Source organism: Pristiophorus japonicus, chromosome 2, assembly GCF_044704955.1.
Source record: "Pristiophorus japonicus isolate sPriJap1 chromosome 2, sPriJap1.hap1, whole genome shotgun sequence".
NCBI classification, from domain to species: Eukaryota; Metazoa; Chordata; class Chondrichthyes; family Pristiophoridae; genus Pristiophorus; species Pristiophorus japonicus.
In genome coordinates this window covers 62,358,724-62,382,081 of record NC_091978.1, presented here as the reverse complement: position 1 = coordinate 62,382,081, position 23,358 = coordinate 62,358,724, and the positions used below count along the sequence as shown (strand labels likewise).

At 44.8% G+C, this 23,358-nt stretch overlaps 1 protein-coding gene across 1 annotated transcript in view; it reads left to right on the top strand.

Annotated features, from left to right (window-relative positions):
• The window catches only part of LOC139230308 (coiled-coil domain-containing protein 68-like), a 100,628-nt gene that overhangs the window by 56,373 nt on the left and 20,897 nt on the right, over nt 1-23,358 (top strand). The window contains exons 5-7 of the mRNA XM_070862136.1: nt 4,777-4,902; nt 5,349-5,477; nt 8,322-8,416. Of these exons, the coding sequence (XP_070718237.1) occupies nt 4,777-4,902; nt 5,349-5,477; nt 8,322-8,416 (350 nt within the window). The remainder of the gene's footprint in view (nt 1-4,776; nt 4,903-5,348; nt 5,478-8,321; nt 8,417-23,358) is intronic.

The window sequence follows — 23,358 nt, the reverse complement described above, 5'->3', positions numbered from 1 at the left end:
CCTCAGGATGGGACCTCAGGCTGGGGCTGATGAGTTTGAGGATAATTCCTCTCTTTCAGCAAGGTTTGCTGGGCTGTAACCAGATTTCTTCTCTCCTCCTCTCCTCTTCCGCCCATCCTCTCTGAGGTCAACTAGAGGCTCTAGGAACATGTCTGGCATCACCCTAGTAAATCTAAACCATACATGTGCTCTATGGCCTTCTCTCCTTTCTATAAGGAAAGTGCCCAGAACCGCACACAACAAACTAACTATGGCTAAATGTTAACTTGCACAAATTTATCATTAAGGGGGCAAATTTTAAATCCGGGCAAGTTTTTGGCAGGAAACTGCTCCGGTGAGTTGAGTTCCCGCCAGACAGAGGCAGCAAGAGGCCACAAAGATTTTACCCGCTGGGTCTCATTGCCGCCAGTCCAAATCCACTCCAGAACAGGGATGAGGAGGGCACAGTGCAGCTGCCAGCAGGTGAAGATCAGGCAGCCCCTGGTTCCTCATCACCGTCCAAGGAAGTTACAGGGAAGTGGTTGCGAGAGGATCTGGCGGGAGTGAAGGTTCGACATTCCGGGGCAGGGGAGGCTGCGACCTTCCTTGTTGGGTCTGGAGGAGCAACTTCTAACCCCACCAAGGAATGTTTTAGACTTACCTGAAGGGTCTGTTCCATCTTCAGACTTGCTGCAGACTTGCTTCTGCCTAGCGGGAAAGGCACTGTGGCTTCCCTGCTCATTCCCCCCACCCCCCCTGCCCCCCTGGTTAAAACTGCCTTGGTGTCCTGCTGATATATAAAGAATCCAATTTGCATAGCATTGTGAGGTTCCCACCTACGTTAAAGCCCTGCTAGTTAATATTGGAAATGATCAGCATTGTGGCTCAGTGGGCTGCACATTCACCTCTGAGTCAGAGGTTGTGAGTTCATAGAAACATAGAAACATAGAAAATAGATGCAGGAGTAGGCCATTCAGCCCTTTGAGCCTGCACCGCCATTCAACGAGTTCATGGCTGAACATGCAACTTCAATACCCCATTCCTGCTTTCTCGCCATACCTCTTGATCCTCCTAGTAGTAAGGACTACATCTAACTCATTTTTGAATATATTTAGTGAATTGGCCTCAACAACTTTCTGTGGGAGAGAATTCCACAGGTTCACCACTCTCTGGGTGAAGAAGTTTCTCCTCATCTCGGTCCTAAATGGCTTACCCCTTATCCTCAGACTGTGACCCCTGGTTCTGGACTTCCCCAACATTGGGAACATTCTTCCTACATCCAACCTATCTAAACCCGTCAGAATTTTAAATGTTTCTACGAGATCCCCTCTCATTCTTCTGAACTCCAGTGAATACAAGCCCAGTTGATCCAGTCCTTCTTGATATGTCAGTCCCGCCATCCCAGGAATCAGTCTGGTGAACCTTCGCTGCACTCCCTCAATAGCAAGAATGTCCTTCCTCAAGTTAGGAGACCAAAACTGTACACAATACTCCAGGTGTGGCCTCACCAAGGCCCTGTACAACTGTAGTAACACCTCCCTGTCCCTGTACTCAAATCCCCTTGCTATGAAGGCCAACATGCCATTTGCTTTCTTAACCACCTGCTGTACCTGCATGCCAACCTTCAGTGACTGATGTACCATGACACCCAGGTCTCGTTGCACCTCCCCTTTTCCTAATCTGTCACCATTCAGATAATAGTCTGTCTCTCTGTTTTTACCACCAAAGTGGATAACCTCACATTTATCCACATTATACTTCATCTGCCATGCATTTGCCCACTCACCTAACCTATCCAAGTCACTCTGCAGCCTCATAGCATCCTCCTCGCAGCTCACACTGCCACCCAACTTAGTGTCATCCGCAAACTTGGAGATACTACATTTAATCCCCTCGTCCAAATCATTAATGTACAGTGTAAACAGCTGGGGCCCCAGCACAGAACCTTGCGGTACCCCACTAGTCACTGCCTGCCATTCTGAAAAGTACCCACTCCAGGAACTTGAGCACACAAATCTCGGCTGACACGCACTGCACTGGCGGAGGTGCCGTCTTGCAGATGAGACGTTAAACCGAGGTCTCGTCTGCTTTCTCAGGCGGATGTAAAAGATCCCATGGCACTATTTCGAAGAAGAGCAGGGGAATTATCCCCAGTGTCCTGGCCAACATTTATCCCTCAATCAACATAACAAAAACAGATTATCTGGTCATTATCACATTGCTGTTTGTGGGAGTTTGCTGTGCGTAAGTTGGCTGTGCACATGTTTCCCACATTACAACAGTGACAACACTCCAAAAGTACTTCAGTGGCTGTAAAGCACTTTGAGACATCCAGTAGTTGTGAAAGACGCAATATAAAGGAAAGTCTTTCTTTCGACTTGTTTTTAACTGCCTACCTGTCCGTTTACCACCGTGTGGGTAGTGTGTAAATCAAGCCCTATATCTTTGGTCTTGTACTCTATGCCTCTATTTATAAAATCCAAAAGAGTATCGTCCATTTTTATGGTTTTATCAACCCGCATTCACTGGCCTATACATTTGGCTGCACAGTGCCCATTTTTCAGACGCTAATTGGACTACTATTTCTCAGATATGGCAGGCAGGAAGAGCGAGCACCTTTCCCGATCCCCGGCCCTGATCCAATCTTTGGCTCCAACGCCCGGAGTGACCACGATCCCAGACCCTCGGCCCTGATCCGACCCCCCAACTCCAACCACCCTCCCCCCCGGCTTGACCTTGGTCCCAGACCACCGGCCCCAAATCTGACCCCCAACTCCAACCCCTGACCTGAACCCGGTCCTAGACCCCCGGCCCTAATCCAACCCAAACGCCAACCACTGGCCTGACCTCGATCCCAGACCCCTGACCCCAATCTGACCTCCAACTCCGACCCCTGATCTGAACCCGGTCCCAGACTCCCCGGCCTCGATCTGACCCCCCGACTCTGACCCCCGGCCTGATCCCAATCCCAGACCCCCGCCCCCGATCCATGTAATAGCCACAGCTGCAGAATATTTCTTGCTTCCAACAGTCAGTGAGCTCCTGACTGCAGCTCACTGTGAACACAAATTGAGGACATCTGCTGGGGTCAACTGTTCATGAATTGTTTGACCAAAAAAACACTTCAGTATAACCTGTAATGTTGGAGATCAGCAGTGATAGTCATTGTTTCATGCTGCAGCTTTTAACTGCCCTGATTCATTTTTAACATCATTGAAGCCTGTGGATGGCAAGAAAAATTGCATTTTTTCAATGATAAAATATTGATTTCAGCAATCTTCTAAAGCCTATAATCAAATCTGAATAATGAAGTTGTGGTAGCGCTGTAGGTGGTAACTGAAGGCACTGGTCCCAGTGGAAGCTGTAATCTTCAGTTTCAGCCTTCCATCAACCCTCTTGTAGTCTTCTCCCAGGTGTTTAAATATATCCATTTTGAAGTCCCATGGTGCATCGTAACCAATTTCAAGTTTCAAACCTAGCTCAACCAGACAAAATTAGCTTATGAATCAGAAGAGCATTCTGCCCCCCACGACTCTAAATACACATTCATGATCTGCATTTAAAAAAATGATTTTCCAACGCCATACGGTGAGGTCAGAAATAAAAACAGAAAGTGCTGGAAATCTCAGCAAGTCTTTCTGACAAAGGGGCATCGACCTGAAATGTTAACTCTGCCTCCTTTCCACAGATGCTGCCTGACCTGCTGAGATTTCCAGCATTTTCTATTTTTATTCCAGATTCCAGCATCTGCAGTATTTTGCTTAAGTCAGAAACTCTTTTTTGTTTGATTCACTAAGGTATTCTGATTAAAGGGACACTGGATTCACTGCTCAGTGTTTGTAAACCTTTTTTTTTGCATGTTGACAAACGCATTAGCCCCAATTTTAACCTGGGGCATGAATTTTGCACGCAGTGGGTGGGGGCGGCATCAAGCCCTCGTGGAATATTCGGATTGAGGCCCAGGCCATTTTAACTCCTGGGTTTAATTTTAATAAGATCAACTGATTGATCTCCCGATCGCATGGAGATTCAACCAACCTGCCCACATCACGCGTGCAGTTACCAGAGCGAGTCGCGATGCCTGCTTAAAGTGGGGATGCATCTCTTTATGCTAAGGTTGTATCCCTGCTTTGCATTTTCATTTTGCATGATTGTAGAACAAATTTTTCAGGAGGCAGTAAGTCAAAGAGCTGCCCCACCCCTCCCGCTCCCACCATCCCTGCTTTTCCGATAACTCCCTGGAGATCCGAGTGGAGGAAGAGAGGAAAAGGAAGGGCAGCTTTTCCTCAGAACCCCCAAGGCCACCAGGAAGCAGGCCTGGTGAAGGAATGAAAATATTCTTATCTGTCAGCTGTGTGAGCCCTATCTGAAATGGGTCTGGGAAGTCTCAACCCAGCGGCTTATGGACATATGCACACATGCTCCTCATTCACTATTCATTTGCACTTAATTGCAATCTCAGTTAGAGAGGTCACAGAGTGGCCGATGTGGGAAATGAAAAATGTCACACATGTGTGGAAGGGACTGAAAAACATGGTTACAACATAGTAGAGGGAGGCATGTCCTACACATAACCAGACTATACCCAACCTGGCAAAAAGTGCTGAAAAATAGAAATTGTTCCATTTCCCAGCACTAATATCCATCACCCAGAAGGAATTGAGGGACATGGTGAGAAGGTGGATAGTTGAGATTTTTTTTAAAAAGTAAAGTTAGAATTGTTGGTCCTAATGGCCTTTTTCCGCTCTTAAAAATTCTGAGGTTCTGATGCTCACTTACTTCACCTCTTGTCTTTAGTTGGAGGCCACTCAAGAAGCAGGTGCAGCTGCGCTTCGTAGTGCCTCATACAAACTCTACAAACATTATCAGGAGCAGATGGATGAACTAAGACAACAGCATGAAGAAGAGAAGCACAGGCTACAGGTCAGTGAAATTAAGCATCAGGCTGAATGTTACAAATTAAAAGGCACATTAAAAGCCAGAATGGGTAGAACCATCAATTGCCAGGATTGCATGCCTTTATACGATAACATGTTGACAGTAATCCACTTTGGTCAGTTTCTGTGCTTCAGCAGACCATCAGGGAAGGATGTGCTGGAGGCTGGATCACCTTTTATTGACCTTCTCAACACCAGCATCGGCAGAGACCTGGGAGCAGGTTGCCTGCCTGCCAGCTCATTTGTGTGTTGTAAGGTGAACTAAAACTATGGGAACAAATATCAGCCAGAAGCCCCCAATACCAAACAAGCATTGAGATTATACATTTTTGCTGATCTACAAATAGTTTAGCTTACAGGTTATAGGAGGAATCGGTTAGGTGCAATTAAAAAAAAAATATTAACCCCTAAACTGTTTCACTCTCTTTTCAGACTTTTGCTGAGGAGCAGGAGCAACATTTGGAGAGAAGTGTGGAAAACTTCAACAACCTGGTGTTGAAACTTCAGCAGAAACAGAACAGAGCCTCGGAGCTGGAAAGGCTAATAGAAAGGATGGAAAAGGTAAATGGAATGAGCGTGAAGGAAGAAATCCTGTTACCTTTGTACATGAATCCATAACATGTCTGCCCTCCAGCTTGCTGACAGTGAGGTTGTGAATTTCCTGGGGAGACCCTAAGGCACAGTTCTGGGGTGGAGCATAAATTGCTCTCGCCCATTGCAGTATCCCTGACCCTGTTCCAAATTCCAGCGTGAGGCGATTAGAATATTTCAGATGGGCCTCCATGCCATTCCCAATGTTACTGGGGCAGCGCCTGACCGGAAGAAGAAATATTTTCAGTGGATCCACAGGACTGTAAAACCATCCTAAAAAATCTTCAAAAAGTGCTGCTCGCTTCTTCTGTCTCAGTATTGATTCATATTGACCCTAGGGAGTCCTGTAAACGTCAGCCTAGACAGTCCTTTGGAACTGTACTGAGAAGAGGTAAACAACAGTTGGCTCATTTGAAAAAAAAATGTCCTCAAAGACAGCAAAAGTTCATTGCAGATGAAAATTGTGGCATACAATGAGGAAGATGGCAATGTTGTCTGTGAGGCGTGCCTGCCATCCACTGAGAATCAAACTCAATGCTTGAAAGTTGTTTAAAAAAAAAAGAAAGACTTGCATTTATATAGTGCCTTTCACAATCATCAGACATCTCAAAGGGTTTTACAGCCAATTAACTACTTTTCAAAGTGTAGTCACTGTTGTAATGTGGGAAACACGGCAGCCAATTTGCACGCAGCAAACTCCTACAAACAGCAATGTGATAATCACCAGATAATCTGTTTTTGTTATGTTAATTGAGGGATAAATATTGGCCAGGACCCTGCTTTTCTTTGAAATAATGCCATGGGATCTTGTACGTTCACCTGAGAGAGCAGATGGGGCCTCGGTTTAATGTCTCATCTGAAAGATGGCATTTCCGACAGTGCAGCACGCCCTCAGCACTGCACTGGAATGGCAGCCTAGATTTATGTGCTCAAGTCCCTAGAGTGGGACTTGAACCCACAAACATCTGACTCAACCTAATAACTATCCTCCTTAGTAGGCAGAGGTAAGAGAGGTCCCTTTGGGGTTGAGGTGGCTCCAAGATGATATACCGCGTGATTAAGACTGGTGCAGGCTGCTTCGCAGCATTCCAGGGCAGATGATGATTAACCAGCACTATTAGATCTGTCGGCCGGGCTTGGGATTCTTCCAGCTTGGCTCCAGATAGCAAAAAATGCATTGCTTTATGGATAGGGTGGTCCTTGCCGGACAAGCAATATGAAATTTATTAATGCACTTGGGGGTCCTTAATCCCAGTCTCTGCCTAATCTCTCTGCTATGTGAGGCCTGAACCTGTGGGGAGAAATTATGCAAAGAAAAACTCTACCTGTGTGGATTTCGCAGAAGCTTGGGCAGAAGATTCTTAAACACAGTGACAGGTTTTAAAGTATGTCAGGCATCCAACCAATCAAATAAACTTGCTACATTGCTCAAAATAGGTCATGTCTCTTTCAGACACAAACCATGATTGGAAGGACAAGGGTTAGCTTTTTCTGTTAATGCAACTGGGTGTATTGGATTGCCCAGGTGCCACGCATAGAGGAATATTGGGCAGGGAGACGCACATGCCAGTAACAGAGCCTGCCCAATTTTCCATCCATACACATTTTCCTCTATATGCTGTGCTCAATGCACTCAGGCACAATAACAGGAACATCTTTCTCAGGATCTATAATTGTGCTCCTGGATGTTTTTCACTGTTTAAATGGATGGAGTACAAAAATCTCATTCTTTGCTGAAATCCTAATGGCCATAATGAAATTACACATTTAAAATGTAATTGTATCATTTAAGATGTACTAAAGCCTGAGAAAGGAGCAAGATGAAAACACTCTTGTGGTTTAACTTCCTCTGGTAGTGAACTGGTTAGCACATTCACATAAAATTCCATTGTGTTCCATTTTAAGACAGCCTGTTTTATACATTAATGCCTGTATTAAAATTGCATTCAAAGGAAGTTTATAGGAACATAATGGCTTAGAAATTGCGGTCAGAGGTGTACCTCCGGAGTGCGCCTTCGATCTGAGAAACATTTACAGATATACCTGCTGGCAGCCAGGCTGTGAAGACCTGTGGTCTCATACCTTGAGGTGGAGGACAGTGTAATGGCCCCACGGACCCCAGGGACGCAGGCGGTTTGGAAGCGTACCTGGAATCACACGGGCCCGATCCTCCAATGACAAAGGAGAATTCCATTGCAATCATTTACAAAGGGAATCCCCTAATGATATGTAATGGAATCTCAAATGTAAAAACATGCAACTGACAGAATTTTAATTTAATCATAATCATCTTCATTCCACTAAGCTCAACAAAAATATCATTTTTTGATAATAATTTGACACATCATTAAAACTGTAATCCGGGTCAATATTTGCAAAGGCCCTATGCCTGCTTGCATCAATCATGAGACTTACGTGGGCAATTGCTGGCCAGTCGCTGGGCAAATAGCCCAACTCTGCGCCAGTGATTGCTTTTTCGAACCCCCTGCGGGTACATTGACAGGCTGCAAGTTATGGATTTTGCGTGCATGCAGAAATCGGGAACTTGCCGGGCATTTCAAAGGGATTGCGATACACCGTCACAGACTTTGCAAGTTCAGAGCCATTAACCAGTGTACTACCAGAAAAAAGTAAAAACTCCTGTGGATCTTGAGTAACAGCCTAAACAAAGGAGCAAGTAGGAAAGACTGAATGATGTTTCCTCACTCCTATCTTCTTAAATTCACATTAAAATCATTATTAACTCTCATCATTTTTGAAATATGCTGTATTTTAAAGGATTCTTAGAAGTAATCATTTAAATCTTTTATGTAGGAGAAGAAAGAGTTGATAGAAAGAAAACAGTCTCTGGAAAAAGAGATGGAATGGAAAAAGTCTACTTCTATAGATGTTCCAGACAATTCAAAGAGGTAGGAATTTTACTTCATTGACAGATCTTCATCAATGTTTCAGCTTGTCGTCCATAGTCTAATACTTTCTATCTCGCTCTTGATGGTCATTTTCACCTTGGACGGTGAACTGGCAGAGCGGATTGCCCATCCTTATTAGAACCTGCCTGATTGTCATTTCCATTGAAACCCGGTGAGTTCTATAATGAGCGCACAAGCTGCTTCGCCAGTTAAGAAAGTTATTATTTAAATGGAAAAAGATTGCAGAGTGCCGCAGAACAGCGGGACCTGGGGGTACTTGTGCTTGAAACACAAAAGGATAGTATGCAGGTACAGCAAGTGATCAGAGAGGCCAATGGTATCTTGGCCTTTATTGCAAAGGGGATGGAGTATAAATGCAGGAAGTCTTACTACAGTTATACAGGATATTGGTGAGGCCACACCTGGAATAATGCGAGCAGTTTTGGTTTCCATATTTACGAAAGGATATACTTGCTTTGGAGGCCGTTCAGAGAAGGTTCACTAGGTTGATTCCGGGGATGTGGGGGTTGACTTATGAGAAAAGGTTGAGTAGGTTGGGCCTCTACTCATTGGAATTCAGAAGAATGAGAGGTGATCTTATCGAAACCTATAAGATTATGAGGGGGCTTGACAAGGTGGATGTTTCCACTGATGGGGGAGACTAGAACTAGAGGGCATGATAGAATAAGGGGCCGCCCATTTAAAACTGAGATGAGGAGAAATTTCTTCTCTCAGAGGGTTGTAAATCTGTGGAATTCGCTGTCTCAGAGAGCTGTGGAAGCTGGGTCATTGAATAAATTTAAGACAGAAATAGACAATTTCTTAAACGATAAGGGGATAAGGGGTTATGGGGAGCGGGCGGGGAAGTGGAGCTGAGTCCATGATCAGATCAGCCATGATCTTATTGAATGGCGGAGCAGGCTCGAGGGGCCGTATGGCCTACTCCTGTTCCTATTTCTTATGTTCTTATGTTCTTAACTGCACAAGTAGTGAAGGTGAAAATTGCCTCCTTCGTCCTTTTGCTTTTCCCACTCTTGCTGTCTCAGGATCATCCTCACACACGTCTTCTGAATATCTGTGACTCTTTTTCTGTATGCTTCTCATTGTGGGGAATTTGTTGTGCCTCTTCCCATCTCCCCTCCCCCCTCCCCCCTCCCCCCTCCCCCCTCCCTGAGGCTCCCCCCACCACCCAGTGTTTTCTGCCTCCCCCCCCGGCCCCCCCGATGCTCAAATTTGCCCTTGATCAGTCCCCAGCCTCTAACCAATCATCCTCCGGCAACCCCGATCCGACTCTACCCCCTGATCAGACTTTGGGCCCCCGATCAGACTCAGCCCCCATCAGCCCCCGGCCCCCACTTGATCATCCTCCGTCTACCCCCCCCTCCCCTGATCAGACTCCACCCCACCCCCACCCCGACAAGCCCCCGGCCCCCACCCGATCCCTCCCTCCCTCTGAGGGCGGCCTATCCACCCTCAGCCAGCCAGCCTCCCTATTTGGTTTCCAATGCAAATTAGGCCCTGCCATTAAATTCGGCAGGACGTACGGGAGTTTCTCGACTGCTTCCCAGCAACCCATCCCACCCCCGCTCCCAATTCACCAAAGGATTAAAATTCCGGCCATTGTCTTTATCTGTCACACTTTTGCTAATTCTCCTCAATGTCTTTAAAAAATGTAATTTAATAAAAATGAGTGTATAAAAAATAGGCTTGCTTCTCACCTACTGCAGGTAAATGTATGAATATTTGTACTGTAGTTGCATATGAACATAAAAAAACGTAGGACAGGAAAAGATCATCTGTTCCATCAAGCAATCCCATTCTGTCATGATCCAGTTTATGGGCACCACCCCTGCCCGCACCCCTCCCCCTACCTCCTCTCCTCCACACTTTCCCCTCACCACAAGCTAACCATACGATCTCTTGGGTGAGGGGATAAAACAGAGAAAACCCCCAAACCAATGATGGGGGAAAAAACTCTAGGAAATATCTCTTCGATCCCAAAGGAGAGACCACAGGAGATGGCAGTGATTGAGGGATATCTCTCAGTACATCACCTACCTTTTATACATAGTGTTGTCAGCCACAGTCAGGAACTCATTCAGCTCACTTTTGAAAAGAAGCCAGTCAATATCTGAACGGGACATGCCCGGCACAATTTTGGAGAGCAGTCCTGAAACAAATGTTAGGCCCTTCATTAACATAAACAAGGAGCCTGGCACCAAATTTAGCTGGCTGCTAGGGATGCCTGAATATTGGCCATGAAATTGGTCATTTTCCCCCCTGTTTTATGCACAAAATAATGGATGAAATAGGATCCCATTTCCTGGCTGCAGTCTTGTCTGACAAATCTACTGGAGTTCTTTGAGGAAGTAACAGACCTTGTTGGCAATGCAAATATTGTGGATGTGATATATTTACATTTCATCAAGGCTTTTAATACTGTGCTACATAAGCAATTAGTCCATAAGGTAGGAAGGCATGGAATAGGAAAGGTCCACAACCTTTGTTTAGCAGTCAATACACTGTTAAAACCCCAGTTGCACCTGATCCCTTTGGGTCTAACTTTCAGTGGGGATGTTCACAGTGTAATTAGACCGGAAGAGCCAAAGCTCTCCTCAGTTTCCCTGATTTGACAGATTACACTGATTGACGACTCTGTGGGTGGGTGGGGGTCACAACGCAGCTTATGTCAGAGCAGTGAATGACAGACTGCAACTTCAGGATTTCCACCTGCGCCTGCACTAAAACCTGAAGTTGTCGTCAGTTTTAAAGGCGGAATGACGGCAAATGCTGCCAGATCGCTGTCACCCTGATACCGCACATTCTAGGCCATTAAAACTGCAGGATTTAGGATTTTTACACGTGGGAGCACATTTGAGCACATAATCTAAGATGACACTCTCCATATAGTGAGGAGGGGGTGCTGCATTTGTAGAGGTGCCATCTTTTGGACGAGACATCATGCCAAGGGCCTGTCTGCCTGCTAAGGTGGATGTAAAATATCCCAGGATAAGATTTGAAGAAGAGCAGGGAGTTTTCCTGATGTCCTGGACAACATTCATCTTTCAACCGAAAACCAGCAAAAACATATTACAATTTATCTCATTTGCTGTTTGTGGGACCTTGCAATGTGCATAGTAGCTGCTTTGTTTGCTGACACAACAACAATCACTACATTTCAAAAAATAATTAATTGAATGTAAAGTGCTTCAAGAGGTCCTGAGACATGATGAGATGCAAAAATGCAAGTTCTTCCTTTTCTTGAAAAATTCAATTAAATTAGTCAAGTATCACCCGTCCTTTATAAACTACTACTTCATAAACTTACTAACTGCCCCTGAGTAGCCCTTGGGATTTTTTACCATGCTAAAGCGCAAAATATTTTTTTTTCGTTTTTTCACTGTGTTTATCTGTGTGCGCATTTTGGCTGCCGCTTCGGACCCGAGCCTTTAACCTCTTTTTACACTTCCTTCTCCCGCTTTTTCTCTCTTTCCCTCAATGGTCAATATCTAACGTGTTGTAAAATTGTTGCGAAGCATCTTGGGATGTTTTCCTACGTTAAAGGCGCTGTATAAATAAAAGTTATTATTATTATATAAATGCAAATTGTAGTTGCAGTAGCCCACATCTTTCTAAGTGTTCACTAATTTCATCCCATATTGTGGGCTCCAGTGCGGTAGCTTTCTGACGTTGCACTGTTGGTAGAGACCCTTACCTGCCAGCGGGGCTTATTGGAAATTGGGTCTGTCAGTGATCAAAGCTCCCACCAGCAGGGCAAAGAAGGAAAATATCTCGAGGTAGTTTACCCCAGTTGAGATAAGACTAACTGGCCATAATGTCCTGCCTATCTCATTCCCTTTCTTCAGCAGGAGTATAATATTTGCCAGCCACCACTTCATTGGCTCAATTCCTATTTCTAAAGAATGCTGGAAAGTGATGGTTGGTGCCTCCTTTACCTTTTCCACAGCTCCCTTCTTTATTCTGGGATGAAAGCAATCTACTTTTAGCTGCATTAAATCACTTATGGCTACATCACTGCCCGCCCCCTCCAACACCACCCCCCCCCCTCCCCCCCGCCACTCCTCCACACACACACTCTATTTAGTGCCTCTCAGTCCCCAACTTGTAATGCTTTGGAGATTCACATAAAAACATTGCAAAAATACTAGCATTGAAGCCTTGTTTTTAGCTTTTTCCTAGTTCTTTATATTCTTATGCATGAGCTCCTCCTCAGTCCTACCAAAATCAGTAGATCTCACATAACTGCCACTCTAGCTGCTCACCAAACCTTCCCAAAAGTTTTAATGCATGAGCCTTGATGTTCTTTACCTTGGCTCCAGGGAGACAGTATACTGTCTAGGCTTTAATTCACACCCACGAACACTGTCAATAAGAACATAAGAAATGAGAGCAGGAATAGGACACACAGCCCCTCTAGCCTAAGAACATGGCTGAACTTTTACATCAACTCCATTTTCCTGCCCTATCTCCATAACCCTTGATTCCCTTAGTGCCTAAAATCTATCATTCTCAGTCTTGAAAATCATCATCATCAGAGGCAGTTCCTCGAAATAAAGGAAGAATTGGTTCCAGTCTAAAAATGAGTTCTCAGGTGACTGAACAGTCCAATACAGGAATTACAGTCTCTGTCACAGGTGGGACAGACAGTCATTGAAGGAAAGGGTGGGCGGGACTGGTTTGCTGCCCGCTCCTTCCATTGCCTGCGCTTGTTTTCTGCATGCTCTCGGCGATGAGACTCGAGGTGCTCAGTGCCCTCCTGGATGCTCTTCCTCCACTTAGGACGGTCTTGGGCCAGGGATTCCCAGGTGTCGGTGGGGATGTTGCACTTTATCAAGGAGGCTTCGAGAGTGTCCTTGAAACATTTCCTTTGCCCACCTAGGGATCGCTTGCTGTGTAGTAGCTCCGAGTAGAGCGCTTGTTTTGGTAGTCTTGTGTCAGGCATGCGGCCCGCCCAACGGAGCTGGTCGAGTGTGGTCAGTGCTTTGATGCTGGGGATGTTGGCCTGATCGAGGACGCTAACGTTGGTGCGTCTGTCCTCCCAGGGGATTTGCAGAATTTTGCAGAGACAGCGTTGGTGGTATTTCTCCAGCAATTTGAGGTATCTACTGTATATGGTCCATGTCTCTGAGCCATATAGGAGGGTGGGTATCACTACAGCCCTGTAGACCATAAGCTTGATGCCAACCATAAGCTTGGAAGTAACTCAACAACTGAGCACACACAGTCTCTGGGGTAGAGAATTCCAAAGATTCGCAACCCACTGAGTGAAGAAATTTCTCCTCATCTCAGTCCTGAATGGGCAACCACTTATCTTAAGACTATACACTCAGGGGAAACAGGTTCTCAGCATCTACCCTGCCAAGCCCTCTACATTTCAATGAGATCATCTCTCATTCTTCTTACCTCCAGAGAATATAGGCCCATTCTACACAATCTCTCCTCTTACAACATCCCTCTCATCCCAGGCATCAATCTAGTGAACCTTTGTTGCACCCCCTCTAAGGCAAGTATATCTGACGAAGGTTCGTCGACTCAAAACTTTAATTTTATTTTTCTCTCCACAGATGCTGCCTGACCCACTGAGATTTCCAGCATTCTCTGTTTTTATTTCAGTTCCAGCATCCAAGTATATCCTTCATTAGGTTAGAAGACCAAAACTGTACACAGTACTCCAGGTGTGCTTTCACCAAAGCCCTTGATAATTTGATCAAGAATTCTTGGGGGAAATTGCCCTCCGCCCTGTTTCAGGCAGATAATTTGAATTATTCAAATTATTTGAATTATTTCCACCCTGCGGGAGTCGGAGGGAAGAGCTGGAAAATTCAGCTCTTTAACTGTGATACCGCCTCCCAGTGCTTTGGGGTGGTGTTCGAGGTGGTATAGGGGCAGGGTAGTGTCTGGAGCGGGGTTGTGTGTGTGGCAACATCCCTCCCCTTCAGTTAAAGGGAAGGGACACTGTGAGGCCTAGTGAGGCTTCCGTGGCGCCCATTGGGCCACCAGGGAAGGGTTCGGCTAGAGAGGTGCCAGGTTGCCTATTGGCAACCCGGCCGAACCTGTGACCACCATTGTCGGCGACTGCAGAGTCGGCCGACAATTAAAAGAAAATGGCAGCCGCGATGGTGCGCCCTCATCTATAAGGGCGGCCATGCCACCCAGCCACTGGCACCTTTGGTTGGCAATCAATGGTTAGTGGTGTGCCACAGGGATCGGTGCTGGGACCACAACTGTTTACAATATACATAGATGACCTGGAAGAGGGGACAGAGTGTAGTGTAACAAAATTTGCAGATGACACAAAGATTAGTGGGAAAGTTCGGTTGTGTAGAGGACACAGAGAGGCTGCAAAGAGATTTAGATAAGTTAAGCGAATGGGCTAAGGTTTATCAGATGGAATACAATGTCAGAAAATGTGAGGTCATCCACCTTGGAAAAAAAAACAGTAAAAGGGAATATTATTTGAATGGGGAGAAATTACAACATGCTGCGGTGCAGAGGGACCTGGGGGTCCTTGTGCATGAATCCCAAAAAGTTAGTTTGCAGGTGCAGTAGGTAATCAGGAAGGCGAATGGAATGTTGGCCTTCATTGCGAGAGGGATGGAGTACAAAAGCAGGGAGGTCCTGCTGCAACTGTACAGGTATTGGTGAGGCCACACCTGGAGTACTGCATGCAGTTTTGGTCACCTTACTTAAGGAAGGATATACTAGGTTTGGAGGGGGTACAGAGACGATTCACTAAGCTGATTCTGGAGATGAGGGGGTTATCTTATGATGATAGATTGAGTAGACTGGGTCTTTACTCGTTGGAGTTCAGAAGGATGAGGGGTGATCTTATAGAAATATTTAAAATAATGAAAGGGATAGACAAGATAGAGGCAGAGAGGTTGTTTCCACTGGTCGGGGAGACTAGAACTAAGGGGCACAGCCTCAAAATACAGGGGAGCCAATTTAAAACCGAGTTGAGAAGGAATTTCTTCTCCCAGAGGGTTGTGAATCTGTGGAATTCTCTGCCCAAGGAAGCAGTTGAGGCTAGCTCATTGAATGTATTCAAGTCACAGATAGATAGATTTTTAACCAATAAGGGAATTAAGGGTTATGGGGAGCGGGCGGGTAAGTGGAGCTGAGTCCACGGCCAGATTAGCCATGGTCTTGTTGAATGGCGGAGCAGGCTCGAGGGGCTAGATGGCCTACTCCTGTTGCTAATTCTTATGTTCTTATGTATGTTTTCCTGCCTCACAGTGGCCGTGCTCCCGCAGGGCTATTTCGAAGCGGTAACGTGCTTTAAAAAAAGGGGCAATTTCGACCCCCTTTACTCTTATACTGCAGCCCCCTTGCAATAAAGGCTAACATACCATTTGCCTTCCTAATTGCTAGCTGTACCTGCATGTTAACTTTCAGTAATTTGTGTATTAGGGTAAATCCCTCTGAATCCCAACATTTACTAGTCTCTCACCTTTTACACCTTGCCATCCTGAAAATGACCTGTTTATTCCTACTCTCTGTTTTCTGTCCGTTAATCATTCCTCAATCCATGCAAATACATTACCCCAATCCCATGATCCCTAATCTTGTGTAACAACCTATTGTGTGGCACATCAAATGCCTTCTGAAAATCCAAATACACCACATCCACTGGTTTCCCCTTATCTACTCTGCTAGCTACGTCCTCAAAAACCTCTAATAGATTTGTCAAATATGATTTCTCTTTCATAAAACCATGTTGACTCTGCCTGTTTTCTAAGTGCCCTGTTACCATGTCCTTAATAATAGATTCTAGCATTTTCCTGACGACTGATGTCAGGCTAACTAGTTCCCTGTTTTCTCTCTTGCTCCTTTCCTGAAAGGCAGGGTTACATTTGCTACTTGTCAATTCATGGGGACTGTTCTAGAATCTACTACTTTTTCTTTACTAATTAATTACTTTAAGTCGCGACTCTCATTAGACCCTTGGTTCCTCACAATTTCCGATATGTTCTTTGTATCTTCTACTGTGAAGACAACCTCCTCAACTCCGAGGGACTGCCTAAGAGAGAAGAGAAGACAAACACAAATTTGTTTAACTTAACATTCCCTTATTCCCCATTATTATTTATTCTGTCTCTGCCTCTAAGAGATCTATATTTACTTTAGATAATCTCTTACTTTTTACATATTGTAAAAGCTCTTAAATCATTTTTTATACTTCTTGTTAATTTACTCTCATATTCTATTTTCTCCCTCTCTATCACTTTCTTGATCATCCTTTGCTGATTTTTAAAACCCTCCCAATCCTCAGGCTTACTACTTATTTTGGCAACATAGTAAGCCTCTTCTTTTAATCTAATACTATCCTTAACTTCTCTCGTTATCCACGATTGTACCACTTTTATTCCTCAAGAGAATGTATATTCATTAAGAATTATGATTTATTTCTTTAAATGTTTGTCATATCTTTGAATCTAATCTACCTGAGCCATCTCGCCTCTCATACCTCAGTAATTAGCTTTGTTTAAATTTAAGATCCTAGTTTAGGACTTAACCACATCACTCTCAAACTTAATACAAAGTTCTATCATATTATGATCATTCTTCCCCAGAGCATGCTTTACTATAAGATTACTGATTAACCTTGTCTCATTATACAATACTAGATCTAATATAACCTGTTCCCTTGTTGGTTCCTCAACATATTATTCTAGAAAACTGTCTCAAATGCATTCCATTAACTCGAGCTCTAAGCTACTTTTGCCCATCTATATGATGATTGAAGTCCCCTAGGATTATTGCATTATCCTTGTTTCTGGCACAGACATGATGGGCCAAATGGCCTCCTTCTGTGCCGTAAATATCTATGATTCTATGTTTCATGCTTCTCTAATTTACTGATTTATTTTCTGTCCAACACTATGATTACTGTTAGGGGCCCTATAAACTACTCCCACCAGTGTTTTCTGCCCTTTGTTATTTTTTTAGCTCCACCCATACTGATTCTACATCTGGATTTTCTGGACTAAGATCTTTTCTCCCTACTGCCTTTATCTTATCCTTTATTATCAGGGTACCCTACCTCATTTTTCATTTTGCCTATCTTTTCTAAAAGTCAAGTACCCTGGAATATTTAGTTCCCAACTTTGGTCACTCTGCAACCACAAAACATTAACAGTGACTAGATCCAACCCGTTTATCTCTATTTGTGCAATTAATTAATTTATCTTGTTATGAATAGTTTGTGCATTCATATATAGTACCTTTATTTTTAACTTTTTGCTATTTTTCCCTGATGTGGCCTTAGTCACTAATGTCCTGTTACTATTGTTAAACTGTCCCTTCATGGCACAACCTGCCTGATTTTACCCAAATTGCTACTTTGCTCTACAAACTTCACTTTTCCCTTCAGACTTATAGATTTGCCCTTACCTGAACCCTCCCTTCCCCTTATTAGTTTAAAGTCCTATCTATGATCCTAGTTATAAGATTGCCAGGACACTGGTCGCAGCCAGTGGAGTCTGACCCAACAGAACAGTTCCCTCTTTCCCTAGTACCGATGCCAGTGCCCCAAGAATTGAAACCCCTGCCTCATATACCACTCTTTCAGCCATGCATTTAAACCTCTAATCTGTTTGTCCCTATGCCAATTTGTGTGTTGCTCAGGTAGTAATCCAGAGATTATTACCTTTGCTGTTCTGCATTTTAATTTGTACCCTAGCTCCTCAAACTCCCTCAGCAGAACCTCATTTCTAGTTCTACCGATGTCATTGGTTCTTACGTGGACCACAACAACACCTCCCTCCCCTTCTCCAAGTTCTTTTCCAGCCGAGAGGAGATGTCTTTAAGCCTGGCACCAGGCAAGCAACACAGCCTTCATGGGTCCTGGTTGTGGCTGCAGAGAACAAAATCTATCCCCTGACTATACTGTCCCCTACAACTACCACATTCCTTTTTAGTCCCCCCATTTGAATGGCCTCCTGTATCAATGTGCCATGGTTAATTTGCCCATCTCCCAGCAGTCTTTGTTCTCATCCACACTGGTAGCAAGTATCTCTCACCTGTTGGACAATGACAAAGACTAAGGCTCCTCGACCAGTGCATCTGAGGTCCCCTTACCTGCCTGAGTTGCAGTCACATCCTCTTTCCCTGACAAAATCTAAACCATTACATAATCTAAGGGATGTGACTGGCAAAATGTCCAGGTAACTCTCTCCCTCTCTGATGCATTGCAATGTCTGCATCTCAAACTCCAGCTGAACAACTCTGAGCCGAAGTTCCTCGAGTTGCAGACATTTACTGCAGATGAGGGTGCCTGGGATCAAGTTGCTCTCCACAAACTCCCTCATGCTGCAAATACAGTACACCTCCTGTACTGCCGTCGCTATCTAACCTTGTTTTATATATTGAATTAACTAAGGTTTTATATAATCAATTCACTTGGTTTATTTTTAGTTTTTTAAACTAATTAATTTAATTAGTTTGAATGAATCAGTTAATAAACCATTCGTTAAAGCTTCCTAGTTTTTATTTAACACCACTCCCCTAGCTTAGAGAGCAATAAAAATATATTACTCGCCAACCAATCACTATCCTGCTGTCTTGTGACATCACCGGGACCTGGAGTTATTTATCCCAGCCGAATCGACACTACTGGAAACTATTTTTTGAAACCCGGTTTAGGTATCTTAGTTCTTTATCTTTGGTCCTTATCTTAGTCTATACTTATTTATATGTAATTATCGTTAGTCTGTTGTAAGGTTTTTTTGTTTTTACACACTAATTTGCACGAAGCACTAAAACACTGTGAAGATTTGAAATGCTTACTACAATGAACCTCGATTGAGCCTCCCACTACTAATATGTGTCTCCCCTTCTCAAAGTTTCTCCCCGCCACCCTGTTTCCATGTACTACAAAGCTCCAAGGGGCTAAGCTCCACATAATGTTTGCTGACCAACGTGTTTCCTTCTGAAATATCACCCGAAGACTAATCCTGCTTAAAATCTATCTCATTGACCAAACTTAGTCATCCCTTCTAATATCTCCTTCTTTGGCTTGGCATCCATTTTTTGTCTGTTAACGCATCTGTAAAGCACCTTCGGATGTTTTTCTAAATGAAAGGTGCAATATGAATGCAAGTTGTTGTTGTTGTAATGCTCAAACCAGCCCAGAAGAGCAGTAAGTTGGTGTCAACCCATGTGGATTCCCAGCCTGCCTATCTGCTTCCTGGTCACACCTTCTGGCTCATTTTCCCCTCCATTTCATTTTCTTTATCTATCTTTTCCCCAGCTTTTTCTTCAACCTGTGCACTGCTTAAACATCAAGGTGCTTCTCAAATTCAACAATCCACTGCTCAAATGTAGTAACTTGTTGATAAATAGTGCAACTGTATTTGTCCTGCATTTTTCTTAGGCATGAACACATATTATATAAGAATATAAGAAATAGGAACTGGAGTAGGCCATTTGGCCCCTCGAGCCTGCTCCGCCATTCAATAAGATCATGGCTGATCTGATCATGGACTCAGCTCCACCTCCCTGCCTGCTCCCCATAACCCCTTATTCCCTTATCGCTCAAAAATCTGTCTATCTCTGCCTTAAATATATTCAATCACCCAGCCTCCACAGCTCTCTGGGGCAGAAAATTCCATAGATTTACAACCCTCAGAGAAGAAATTCCTCCTCATCTTTTAAATGGGCGACCCCTTATTCTGAGACTATGTCCCCTAGTTTTAGTTTCCCCTATGAGTGGAAATATCCTCTCTGCATCCACCTTGTCGAGCCCCCTCATTATCTTATATGTTTCGATAAGATCACCTCTCATTCTTCTGAATTCCAATGAATACTCAACCTATCTTCATAAGTCAACCCCCTCATCTCCAGAATCAACCTAGTGAACCTTCTCTGAACACCTCCAATACAAGTATATCCTTCCTTAAATACGGAGACCAAAACTGTACACAGTACTCCAGGTATGGCCTCACCTATACCCTATACAATTGTAGCAAGACTTCTCTGCTTTTATACTCTATCCTCCTTGCAATAAAGGCCAACATTCCATTTGCCTTCACAATCTAATGATAAGGGGTAAGCCATTTGGAACCGAGATGAGGAGAAACTTCTTCACTCAGAGAGTTGTGAGCATGTGGAATTCTCTACCACAGAAAGTTGTTGAGGCCAGTTCGTTAGAAATATTCAAAAGAGAGTAGATGTGGCCTTTACGGCTAAAGGGATCAAGGGGTATGGAGAGAAAGCAGGAATGGGATACTAAAGTGCATGATCAGCCATGATCATATTGAATGGTTGTGCAGCCTCAAAGGGCCGAATGGCCTACTCCTGCACTTATTTTCTATGTTTCTATGATTCTATGATTACTTGCTGAACCCACATACTAACTTTTTGTGTTTCATGCACAAGGACCCCCAGGTCCCTCTGTGTTGCAGCACTTTGCAATTTTTCTCCATTTAAATTATAATTTGCTTTTATATTTTTTCTGCCAAAGTGGATAACCTCACATTTTCTCACATTATACTACATCTGCCAAATTTTTTCCACTCATTTAGCCTGTCTATATCACTTTGCACATTTTTTGTGTCCTCCTCACAATTTGCTTTCCCACCCATCTTTGCATCATCAGCAAACTTGGCTACATTACACTCGGTCCCTTCATTAAAGTCATTAATATAGATTGTAAATAGTTGAGGCACCAGCACCGATTCCTGCGGCATCATACTAGTTACTGTTTGCCAACCAGAATATGATCCATTTATCCCGACTCTCTGTTTTCTGTTAGTTAGCCAATCCTCTATCCATGCTAATATATTCCCCCCAACCCTGTTTTATCTTGTGCAGTAACCTTTTGTGACACCTTATCGAATGCCTTCTGGAAATCCAAATACACCATATCCACTCATTACATCCTCAAAGAACTCCAGCAAATTTGTCAAACATGATATTCCTTTCATAAAACCATGCTGACTCTGCTTGATTGAATTATGCATTTTCAAATGCCCTTCTACTGCTTCCTTAATAATACGCATCACCCGCGCCATGACAGGAGCCAACGACTGCTGGACGGACCACCGCCAAATCCTCGACATCAACATAGCCCCAAAGCGGAGGGGGCAGCAGAAACAATGCCGCAAGAAAGTCAATGCCGGAGCACTTAAGGACCCAGTTAAGGGAGTCCTATACAGCCAGCGCCTCACAGCTAACCTGGCGTGCCTTGATGACCCCGAGACGCAGAATGCCCACAGCGATTGGTCTGCCCTCCAGGCCTCCATAACCAGTGCTTACAAAGAGACGCTCGGTCACTCAACCAGGAAACACCAGGACTGGTTTGATGAGAATGATCAAGAGATCCAAGAGCTAATAGATTGCAAGCGCAGGGCATTTCTGAGCCTTAAACACGGGAGCAGCAAAGCAACATTACAGACGGCTCAAGGCTGAGGTCCAACAAAAAACCCGGGACCTAAAAAACAGGTGGTGGATGAAGAAAGCCCAGGAGATACAGCAGCTGGCCGACAGCCATGATGTGCGAGGATTCTTCATCGCAGTCAAGGCCACCTACGGGCCAACCCCACTGCTGGCCAAGAATGGGGAAACATTCATCAAGGACACCGAGGCAGTCAGGGCACATTGGAAGGAGCACTTCGAAGATCTCCTCAATAGAGTCTCTGCCTTCGACTCGAGTGTTCTCGACTCTATCCCGCAGCATGCTACCTGCCACCACCTCAGTAAGACCCCAACACTGCACGAGGTAGAAAAAGCCATAAGGCAGCTTAAAAACAACAAGGCTACGGGTGCGGATGGAATCCCTGCTGAGGCATTGAAGTATGGCGGAGAGGCACTGCTGGCGCAAATGCATGACCTCATCTCTCTCATCTGGAGGGAGGGCAGCATACCGGAGGATCTCAGAGATGCAGTAATCATGACCATCTTTAAAAAGGGGGACAAGTCAGACTGCGGCAACTACAGAGGAATCTCCCTGCTATCAGCCACTGGGAAAGTTGTCGCTAGAGTCCTCCTCAACCGTCTTCTTCCTATGGCCGAGGAACCCGTCCCGGAGTCACAGTGCAGATTTCTTCCCCTACGGGACACAACAGACATGATTTTTGCAGCGCGACATCTACAGGAAAAATGCAGGGAACAGCGCCAGCCCTTATACATGGCCTTCTTCAACCTTACAAAGGCCTTTGACATTGTCAACTTGAGGGTCTATGGAGCGTCCTCCTCTGTTTCGGATGCCCCCAAAAGTTCGTCACAATCCTCCGCCTGCTCCACGACGACATGCAGGCCGTGATCCTTACCAACGAATCCTCACAAATCCAATCCACGTTCAGGCCGGGGTCAAACAGGTCTGTGTCATCGCCCCAAGCCTCTTCTCAATCTTTCTTGCTGCCATGCTCCATCTCACAGTCAACCAGCTCCCCGCTGGAGTGGAACTAAACTATAGAACCAGTGGGAACCTGTTCAACCTTCGTCATCTCTGGGCCAGGTCCAAGACCACCCCAACCTCTGTCGTCGAGCTACAGTACGCGGACGATGCCTGCGTCTGAGCACATACAGAGGCTGAACTCCAGGACATAGTCGACGTATTTACTGAGGCGTACGAAAGCATGGGCCTTACATCAAACATCCGTAAGACCAAGGTCCTCCACCAGCCTGTCCTCGCCACACGGCACTGCCGCCCCAGTCATCAAGATCCACGGCGCGGCCCTGGACAACATGGACCACTTCCTATATCTTGGGAGCCTCCTATCAACAAGAGCAGGCATCGACGACGAGATCCAACACCGCTTCCAGTGTGACAGTGCAGCCTTCGGCCGCCTGAGGAAAAGAGTGTTTGCAAACCAGGCCCTCAAAACTGCCACCAAGCTCATGGTCTCCAGGACTGTAGTAATACCCAACCTCCTGTATGACTCAGAGACATGAACCATGTACAGTAGACACCTCAAGTC